Below are 11,306 nucleotides of genomic sequence, written 5' to 3' on the forward strand. Positions count from 1 at the left end.
TTCAATCAAATTTCCCAAAACAATGGTTAACAAAATGTGAACGTTTGTACCTTCTTTTTTTTTTTCAGTCACATTCACCCCAAAACACAATAAAGACATCACAATATTGTCTTTCTACTCCAAATATCAAGCAAGATACATCAGATTATAATAATGATGCCCACATTTGTAGTCTAATCACCTCATTTGGTGTTTTTCAGTTTTTTATTTGTTCAGTGAGAGAAATTTAGTCTCTGTTGGTCTTTAACGAGTGCATCAGAGTCAGGTTGAATGTCTGAGGTGGAGATGCGAAGCACAGCTGACAGATGATCATCAGTCGATTCGGTGTAGGATTCAGATCTACAGATCGGCTTGGGCTCCGGCGCCTGCTGGTGATGTCACACTATGTGATTGGCTGGACCGTTTGGAGGATGACGTACAAGTTTGTGGTTGGTCTGGACAAATTACGGAAGTAGTTATCGCGGGATTAGGTTTCGTGGGATTTCATATCATGTTCATGTCGCGCGCGTTGCGTTTTTGTTGAACACAACTTCAAAATAAAAGCAATGCACATTGTCCATGCATGAGGTAAAATTAGGAAATACTTTTATTTTGTAATTTCTAATTAACCTTACGCGGTCAGAATGAACCAAAGGGCCGGATGCGGCCCGCGGGCCGGAAAATGCCCAGGTCTGTTCTACACCAAGTCTGAATTTTCAGACAGAATGTTCACATGAAATCACGCAGGTCGTTAAATGCCAAGAACAAAATTTATGATGAAAAAATAAATTTGGATGCATCTTGTTTGCACCAAAATTTCACATGTGAAAGTGATCACCTGACCAGTCAAATGAGGGTTTTCCATTGTGCTCCACTGATGTCACACAATGAAATGACAAGCTGGAAAATGGGTGCGCAGTTCATTAATCACGCCGCCCAACATCCATGTCTCACCTTCTACTCTAGAACGAGATTATGAAAGTCTTTCTGTTGTCTTCTCCATTCCAACAATGGGTGTACCCAAAACCATGGGTGTTGAGCTTTATGTCTAGCAATACCCCTGCCCTAAATTATAGAACATGTCTATATCTACTAAACAACTCCGGACATTACTGACAGTCCTTGCACGAAACCAACATGAAATGAGCATGAAGTAGAACGCGAAATAATTTTAAAATAAATTCACATCAGACTTGGTGTGCTGGATTGCAGGACTAACTGGATGACAATACATTTTGTCTTCAAGTTAAATTTGATTTCACCTGTTCTCAGTGAGACAAGTTGAAACTTGTGACTGTAGTATTACCTGTTGTTGCAGGTAGAGCTGGGTGTATACCAGCGGTGAAACAAGTCATAAATAGATGACTGGCTCTAGAGAGGTTATGTGTAGTGTGTGCATTGATCCCCGGGGGACCTAGCAACCTGTCCTAGCAACCTACCACCTCCACAAGCCCCTGTAGGGCTGACCACAAAGGGAGAATTTTGCTGTTAGTCGTTGCCACCTTCAATTCAAAGAGTGTTGAAGGATCACCTAAAGGTTGATGGTGATGATGGTGTATGGCTAAGGATTATGGTGAAAAAGAGAATAACATTGTTTAGTACGCAGTCATATAATTGGCCTTTCTCTCTTTGTATCCTTCCCCCTTGGCCATCTCATGAATATGAGCAAACCTGTTTTCCCTCATCCAGTCAAACAAGAAGTTGAGTCAGTTTTATTTTTACAGTGCTATTAACAATCGACACTGTTGCAATGCAGCTTTACAAAAAAATGTATTTATATATCTCATTATCTCTAGCCGCTTTATCCTTCTACAGGGTCGCAGGCAAGCTGGAGCCTATCCCAGCTGACTACGGGCGAAAGGCGGGGTACACCCTGGACAAGTCGCCAGGTCATCACAAGGCTGACACATAGACACAGACAACCATTCACACTCACATTCACACCTACGGTCAATTTAGAGTCACCAGTTAACCTAACCTGCATGTCTTTGGACTGTGGGGGAAACCGGAGCACCCGGAGGAAACCCACGCGGACACAGGGAGAACATGCAAACTCCGCACAGAAAGGCCCTCGCCGGCCACGGGGCTCGAACCCAGGACCTTCTTGCTGTGAGGCGACAGCGCTAACCACTACACCACCGTGCCGCCCTGTATTTATATATAATATATAAATTTACTTTACTGGTATCTCAGGGGTGACATTTGTAGCTTGAGAGAGACAGGTTGTCCAGTATCCCCATTCTCATGTAATGGTTTAGAGCAGTGTACATTGTGCGCCGAGTGCAAACAGGGACTCCGGCAAGACTAGCTGTAACAGCATACAGTGGTGCTTGAAAGTTTGTGAACCCTTTAGAATTTTCTATATTTCTGCATAAATATGACCTAAAACATCATCAGATTTTCACACAAGTCCTAAAAGTAGATAAAGAGAACCCAGTTAAACAAATGAGACAAAAAAAGAATGTACTTGGTCATTTATTTATTGAGGAAAATGATCCAGTATTACATATGTGAGTGGCAAAAGTATGTGAACCTTTGCTTTCAGTATCTGGTGTGACCCCCTTGTGCAGCAATAACTGCAACTAAACGTTTCTAGTAGCTGTTGATCAGTCCTGCACACCAGCTTGGAGGAATTTTAGCCCATTCCTCCATACAGAACAGCTTCAGCTCTGGGATGTTGGTGGGTTTCCTCACATGAACTGCTCAATTCAGGTCCTTCCATAACATTTCAATTGGATTAAGGTCAGGACTTTGACTTGGCCATTCCAAAACATTAACTTTATTCTTCTTTAACCATTCTTTGGTAGAACGACTTGTGTGCTTCGGGTCGTGGTCTTGCTGCATGACCCACCTTCTCTTGAGATTCAGTTCATGGACCGATGTCCTGACATTTTCCTTTAGAATTCACTGGTATAATTCAGAATTCATTGTTCCATCAATGATGGCAAGCCATCCTGGCCCAGATGCAGCAAAACAGGCCCAAACCATGATACTACCACCAACATGTTTCACAGATGGGATAAGGTTCTTATGCTGGAATGCAGTGTTTTCCTTTCTCCAAACATAACGCTTCTCATTTAAACCAAAAAGTTCTATTTTGGTCTCATCCATCCACAACTCATTTTTCCAATTGCCTTCTGGCTTGTCCATGTGATCTTTAGCAAACTGCAGTTGAGCAGCAATGTTCTTTTTGGAAAGCAGTGGCTTTATCCTTGCAACCCTGCCATGCACACCACTGTTGTTCAGTGTTCTCCTGATGGTGGACTCATGAACATTAACATTAGCCAATGTGAGAGAGGCCTTCAGTTGCTTAGAAGTTACCCTTGTGACCTCGCCGACTGTTACAGGCCTTGCTCTTGGAGTGATCTTTATTGGTCGACCACTCCTGGGGAGGGTAACAATGGTCTTGAATTTCCTCCATTTGTACACAGTCTGTCTGACTGTGGATTGGTGGAGTCCAAACTCTTTAGAGATGGTTTTGTAACCTTTTCCAGCCTGATGAGCATCAACAACGCTTTTTCTGAGGTCCTCAGAAATCTCCTTTGTTCGTGCCATGATACACTTCCACAAACATGTGTTGTGAAGATCATACTTTGATAGATCAAATCAAATATACTTTATTGGTCCACAGATGTGGAAATTTATCTTTGGCTCTACAGGTAGTTGTTAAAAATACAAAAAAACAAAACCATAATCCCTGTTCTTTAAATAAAACGGTGCCCACTCACACCTGATTTGTCATCCCATTGATTGAAAACACCTGACTCTAATTTCACCTTCAAATTAACTGTTAATCCTATAGGTTCATATACTTTTGCCACTCATAGATATGTAATATTGGATCATTTTCCTCAATTAATAAATGACCAAGTATAATATTTTTGTGGGGTGGTGCAGTGGTTAGCGCTGTCGCCTCACAGCAAGAAGGTCCAGGTTCAAGCCCAGTGGCCGGTGAGGGCCTTTCTGTGTGGAGTTTGCATGTTCTCCCCGTGTCCGCGTGGGTTTCCTCCGGGTGCTCCGGTTCCCCCCACAGTCCAAAGATATGCAGGTTAGGTTAACTGGTGACTCTAAATTGACCGTAGGTGTGAATGTGAGTGTGAATGGTTGTCTGTGTCTATGTGTCAGCCCTGTGATGACCTGGCGACTTGTCCAGGGTGTACCCCACCTTTCGCCCGTAGTCAGCTGGGATAGGCTCCAGCTTGCCTGCAACCCTGTAAAGCAGCTAGAGATAATGAGATGAGAGAATATTTTTGTCTCATTTGTTTAACTGGGTTCTCTTTTAGGACTTGTGTGAAAATCTGATGATGTTTTAGGTCATATTTATGCAGAAATATAGAAAATTCTAAAGGGTTCACAAACTCTCAAGCACCACCGTAACTAAAAGGGAGAACCAGAAGGTAATACCAGATGTGAGGGAGCCCTGGGACATAAAGCGGCCAGCCACTCCACCATCAACAAACCTGAGTGAACATGTGGGGGGGGGCATCTACACATCCTAGTTTACCAAAATTCTTCACATCGCCTCCTTTACCTAATTAAAAAGCTATTCACAAAAGGTTTGACTAAACAAATATTTTGTGGCATGAAACCATTCAGTGCTTTAAAGGTCAGTAGTAGGTTTTTTTTGGTTTGGTTTTTTGTTTGGACCGTGAGTTGGCCTAGCGGTTAGCGTGTCCGCCTTTCGACTGGAAGATTGCAAGTTCTACTCACAGTTGAGCCATACCAAAGACCATCATAAAAATGGTACCTACTACCATCTGGCAAGGCACGCTGCAATACAGATGTGAGTGGGGAAGTCAAACTCTCGCAGTTACCAGAGGACTAACTCCCCACTGTAACCCTAGCTGTATAGATGAGAGGCTGAGGGCTATCGAAACGGAGTTCGGTGCCGCACCCATACGCCTTAAAGAACTGGTTAGTCCTGGGACGAAAGACTGCCTAAGAAGACCAGATTCTGGCGTCAGAGGGACTTTGATTTTGAGTAGTATTTTATAATCAATATGTAATATGATTGGGAGCTGGTGCATTGTGGATAAGATGGTCATATCTTCTAGTTCTAGTCAGGACCCTTATTGCTGCATTCTGGACTAACTGGAGCTTGTTTGTGCACTTACTGGAACATCCAGACAGTAAGGCATTACAATAATAAAATGGATAGCAAAGACATGAGCTAGTTTTTCTGCATCATGTAGGGACATATTTCTTATCTTGGCAAAATTTCTGTTCTGATACAGTTATATCGTTATCTACAGGGTTACTTATCAAATTGCCTGGCTTTAAATTAATACAGTAGTTGTTTTTGTTTTTTTGTTTTTTTTCCCCTTGCCTGATTTTCAATTTTGTCACTGAAAATTTTCACGAAGTTGTCGCTACTACATATTGAAGGTGTGCATGTTTCTGTGGTGGTCTTAGTCCTAGTTAATTTTGCTATAGTATTAAATATAACTCTAGGATTATTTTTGTTATCTTCTGTTAATGTGGAGAGATGCGTTGATGTAGCAGCACCATGAGCTTAGAGGCTCTCCTTCCATGCTAATTGGAATACTGCCAATTTTGTTTGATGCCATTTATGTTCTAATTTTCGAGTGGTCTGTTTGGTGTAAGTGGTTAGCACGGTCACCTCACAGCAAAAAGGTTCTGTGTTCGAGCCCAGTGGCTGCTGAGGGCCTTTCTGTATGGAGTTTGCATGTTCTCCCTGTGTCTGTGTGGGTTTCCTCCGGGTACTCCAGTTTCCCCCACAGTCTAAAGACGTGGTTAGGTTAATTTAGGACGGCCTTCGGCTGAGGTGCCCTTAAGCGAGGCACCCAACTCCCAACTGCTCCCCGGGTTGTTAGCATGGCTCCCCACTGCTCTGGGTATGTGTGTGTGTGCTCATTGCTCATGTGTGTGTGTGTGTGTGTATGTGTGTGTGTATGTGTGTGTGTGTGTGTGTGTGTTCACTGCTTCAGATGGGTTAAATGCAGAGAGGAATTTCACAAGCGTGTGATGAATAAAGTTCTTCTTCTAAGTGTGGGTGAAGTCACACATTCATGCCTCAGTCCTGGGACTAAAATTGATGAAGGGGTGGAGAAAGTAGAAATGAATTGAGCTTTATTGAGCATAGATTGGCCTTTCTGGAGACCAGTGGTGTAGCTTAAGATCGTAGAAGAAAACCTCTGAAACCTGTATGTATGGTGAGAAATACTGGGAGAGCAACCGCTAGAGGATACCGTGGAAAAACAGGCTTTCGATTTGAGCGAGGTTCCATGCTAGTGATTTGACTTGCAGGTTGTTCCACAGGGTCGACTTAAGGGACTTGATCTTAGTCTACGCATGACAAAGGCATCACACATGGGCTGATGCTGCCACATCACTGCAGTGATGTTTGTTTATTGGGCATGTTGATTTAATTCGAGCTCAGTGGGTAGGTACCAACCAGTAATTGTCGAAACAATATTCTTATCCAGACTTTGAAAGGAAATTGGCACTTAAATATGATCTGCAAGATATAACCGATCATAAAAATCACCAAAGCAAAAGCATGTCGTTGAAACTTTCTGCTTGCCCTCGTTTGAAAGGATAGTTCGGGATTTTTGACATGAATCTGTATGGCATCCCCATCAATAGTGTCGTGCAAACACACTGACTTACCCCTGACAGCATCCTGTGAGTCCAGTTCTCGTCCAGTTTTGGTCCAGACGAAAGTAGTCCGGCAAGTTTGTTGGGGTCACGAAAGTAAAACGTTTTTCGTCTCAAAACAGTATGTGTTCAAAAGAGTGATATATTTGCATCACAAAACCGTTGTCAAATAAAAAGTCAGACCTCGAAATCGCTTGGCACTATTTTCTCTCCCTCGGTATCACTGCGCGCTGCCGCCAGGTGACAGCCACGGCTGTTTCATTCATTGTTTTAGTGATGGGAATTTCAGCTCTTTTTCGGGAGCCGGCTCTTTTGGCTCTTTTTACTATAAGGAGCCGGCTCTTTTGGCTCCCAAACGGCTCCTGAGATTTTATTTTTGATTTAATTGCTGCAATTAACTAGTTAATTAATTACATTATTATTTATATTTTATCAATAGGATGTTTTCCATTTTATTTTTTAGTTTTTGTAGCCATTGTAAAGCTTTGTAAAGTATAGCAGTGTAACAATGTTCTAGCTATAGAAATAAAACTTACTTACCAATTAATAAATTATTTTCTCACAAACATAATGCAAAACTGTGTTATATTACCAATATAAAATACACAGAAGACATCAACTGTTTATCCTTTATGGCTTTATTTCACACTCGACCTTGAACAAAATGCCACAAAATAAATTATGAAATATAAATCAGGCCTAAGAAACTATGAAGCAAAGTTGGAAATTATTTTAACAAACACAGAACAATGTGCAACAAAATATGTGGCACCTTGAGCGCATGGAAAAAGAGAAAAAAGTGCCGCACTCTGCTCCACCAGTAATGAGAAGCCGCTGGAACAGCAAATATGCTCCTGTTATAATGACTGCTGTCTCGTTGTATACCGCAGATTAATCTGGCCATGCCAAGGTGGTTGCCAACCGAACCTGTCAATTTATGAGCGACAATTTATATCATGAGCTTTAGGAATTCACGGCAACAAAACAATGATCATGGTTGTCAAATAGACAATCATCCTTCAGCTGAGCTGAACTCTCTCTCTCTCTCTCTCTCTCTCTCTCTCTCTCTCTCTCTCTCTCTCTCTCTCTCTCTCTCTCTCTCTGAGGCACCTAAGGACAAAAAACTAATTCGGCTCCCCAACTCGGCTCCCACCGAAGAGCCGGCTCCCGTCGTTCACTTCAAAGAGCCGGCTCTTTGAACCGGATCGTTCGCGACTGACACATCACTACATTGTTTACTGCTAGCAAAGTTAGCGACAACATGTCTGACTACGACGGTGAAATGAGTGCGGAGATTCAGCCACATCTTTGTTGCTACAGCCTGGATAGTCGCAAGTGCGCACCATTTTCACAAATATATTATTGTATAGGTTATAGAAGGTGATAAATTTGTCGCTGTTCTTGCTCTCAAATTAGCTTGTTAGCGCCGCTGATCTGAACTCCTAATCACTGCCAAACAATGAGAAAGGTGTTGATTCCTGCGCAGATGTCAACATGACAGCGCGCAGTGATACCGAGGGAGAGAAAATAGTGCCAAGCGATTTCGAGGTCTGACTTTTTATTTGGCAACGGTTTTGTGATGCAAATATATCACTCTTTTGAACACATACTGTTTTGAGACGAAAAAAGTTTTACTTTCGTGACCCCAACAAACTTGCCGGACTACTTTCGTCTGGACCAAAACTGGACAAGAACTGGACTCGCAGGATGCTGTCGGGGTAAGTCAGTGTGTTTGCACGACACTATTGATGGGGATGCCGTACAGATTCATGTAAAAAATCCCGAACTATCCCTTTAAGCGGCTAGAGATAATGAGATGAGACATTATTTCTGATAGTATTGTGGTAAAACTACAGATTATTCATATATCCCTGTAGGTTTTTAAAAAAATGAAATTTGTTAGGTATATACACTGTATGGCCAAAAGTTTGTGGACACCTGACCATCACATCCATATGTACATTCAAAAATTCCATTCCAGATTTACACCCATTTTGCAGCGATAATTACCTCCACTCTTCTGGGAAGGCTTTATACTAGATTTTGGAGTGTGACTGTGGGGATTTGCCCATTCAGGCATACAACAATTGGCGAGGTCAGGCACAGTGAGCATCCCAGTTCATCCTAAAAGGTGTTCAGTAGGGTTGAGGTCAGGGTTCTGTACAGGCCACTCAAGTTCTTTTACAGCAGCATTGGCAAACCATGTTCTCATGGGCCTCGCTTTGTGCACAGGGGAATTATCATGTTAGAACAGGTTTAGACTCCTTAGTTCCAGTGAAGGGAAATTGTAATGCTACAGTATACAAAGACAATTCAGTATAATTGTGTGTTTCCAGCTTTGTGGCAATGGTTTGGGGAAAGATCATATGTTGGTGTAATGGTCACATCTGAACTATTGTATGGACCAGTGTATGGTCTGTTTTGGAATGTTGAGCCACTGACTGACTGATGTATATTAAAGTTGAGATTTCTTCTCTTCTTGCTCCTACAATTTGTTTAGGGTTATCCAGGCCAACCCTCAGCAGCCTACATACCAGGTGGCGTCCCACAAGGCTACAGTCTGGGCTCAGACCAAGCTGCCCCCCTCTGTTCTCTGCCCCCCACAATAAACTCTACAGCCCCCAGTCAACCAGCGCAGCCTCCCTACATCAGGTATCGTCTTAATCATGGAACTACACTAACCACAGTCTATTGCACTCCAACCAGTGCTTATTTAAAAGCATAGCATATTTGGTTAAAAATAATGTATTTATGATAATTCTGGTTTGCATTCCTCTTGTAGCAGTGGTTTGGCTGCACCGTATATGAACCAAGCTCCTGGCACTTACCCGCCGCAGGTGGCTATGGACATGTCAGCTTATCAGAATGCTAACCCTGGTATGGCTCCACCCGCTTATCCAGTTGCTCCTCCTGCCCATCCTTCAACCCAGCCACAGCAGACAGCTTATTACCAACAGCCCCTCCTGTAAAACTGTGCACCTCACTGTCCATGCCATCAGACTCTGAAATTGCCTGATGTTGAGGATGTACTGCAATAGACATCCAGCTCAGCAGCAACTCACTACTTAACCATTTGATAAATGCAATTAATAGGATTTTGAAGGGTGACGTCCACATTTTCCATTTTATGAACATGTATTTAATTTAAAAATCATTCTTCTTTTCTATGAATAAGAATACAAACCTGGCTTCACCAGCATGCTGTATTCACAACTGAGGATTATGACATACATTCATAACCTGAGTTAAGGACAACATAATTTGTAGGAGATGTTATAGGATTCTTTAAATCTGGTCTGCTGGGTGGTGATTTGGGTGGGTTTTTTTTTGGGCAGATTGACAATTGAGCTGTCATATCCTACTGTCTTTAAATGGGTAATTAAAGGGTCATGAGGTCAAAATGCTGAAATAAATGAAAGTGCCATGACATTCAGTAATTTGGTTAATATCCAGGTTTACTCTAAAAGCATGGACAGTTTAAGACGGTTTAATACCATTGTGTTGATATCAGACTGCTGTTACATGGACAAGCCGTAGCAGTTAGGGATCATTACAGTAGTCGGCAGCAATCAGAGACTCACATGAGCAGGTTTATAAGATTGGCTTTGATATTAGCTAAAAGTGGGCACAATGCAATCCCTTTATGCTTAATTCCTGAATTTCTGTGTAGAAGTGCTATTTTTGTGTGAGTAATAGTAGTAGTGCTTTCACTGTAGTTGGATTTCTCTAATTTAACCTCGATAAAATTTACTCTGCAAAGTAACAAATCATGGTGATGCTGTAAAAAGAAACTATAAATGATGCCTTTATGTGTGAAACCTTTTTTGTGTGTTAGATATATAGATGTACAATATATTTTGGAGGACAGCTGTAATGCTTTGACCAAATAATTATCATTACTTAAGAGTTATGGAGTACTTTTTGTTTCTTTATTGCAAGACTAATATCAGACTGAATATATTCTGAAAGATCCTTAGTTTTTCAAAAGTAAATTAGTTTAACATGTCAAAAAGAATTGAGCAAAACCAGTGTCCAATCTGTAGTATGATTATTGACAGGAGAACCATGTTCACTTTATTTTCGTAACCTGTCTCAATTAATGACTTGTGTATATTTCTTGTGGAATATTTGGCTTTTATGTACTGCACCTACCTGTATGATAACAGAGGTAATATAGATCATCTATATTATCTGTATGATAATCCTTTACCAACAGATGCCTTGTTCTGTCCCATGATGGAAGTCAAATAAGAGAGACACATGCAATTTTTTGAATTATTTTTAGATGCTGCTGTATATCTGTAAAAGCCTGTATGTTCTATGAGATTTAAATATTGAGGCAGATGTTCCTGTATAAGCCTGTATACTTCTGATAGACTCAATGTTTTATAACATAAGTCACTTTGTTTCTTCATTTTTAAGATTACTTTTGTAACACAGTAAATTGTAATATCTTTCCAAATAAATTTGCCTCGTGTTCCAAATGGTTTTAGAGACTGTTGTTTGAAACCCCTGACACCAGTGTCCTACGTCAAATAATAAAATGATCGAAATAGGCTTGCCGTACAAACACAAACAACGTGTACAGTGCCCTCCATGATTATTGGCACCCCTTGTAAAGATCGGTAAAAAAAGGAGGGGGGAGGTTAAGAAAAAAAATCCACCTTTTGGTGAAGTAGCATCATCTCAATGGAAAAAAAAAATGAGAA

General features: G+C 41.4%; 1 protein-coding gene across 2 annotated transcripts in view; it reads left to right on the forward strand.

Moving 5' to 3' along the window:
- Window positions 1–11,081, forward strand: part of stam2 (signal transducing adaptor molecule (SH3 domain and ITAM motif) 2) — a 35,357-nt gene extending 24,276 nt beyond the window's left edge. Inside the window, exons 13-14 of one of the 2 annotated variants that reach the window (XM_060929731.1) lie at window positions 9,098–9,249; window positions 9,380–11,081. In XM_060929731.1, coding sequence (XP_060785714.1) covers window positions 9,098–9,249; window positions 9,380–9,566 — 339 coding nt within the window. In that variant the 3' untranslated portion in view covers window positions 9,567–11,081. The remainder of the gene's footprint in view (window positions 1–9,097; window positions 9,250–9,379) is intronic. The other variant, XM_060929732.1, reaches the window with a different exon arrangement.
- The last annotated feature ends 225 nt before the right edge of the window (window positions 11,082–11,306 follow it).

Source organism: Neoarius graeffei, chromosome 9 (assembly GCF_027579695.1).
Source record: "Neoarius graeffei isolate fNeoGra1 chromosome 9, fNeoGra1.pri, whole genome shotgun sequence".
In the NCBI taxonomy this organism is placed as follows: Eukaryota; Metazoa; Chordata; class Actinopteri; order Siluriformes; family Ariidae; genus Neoarius; species Neoarius graeffei.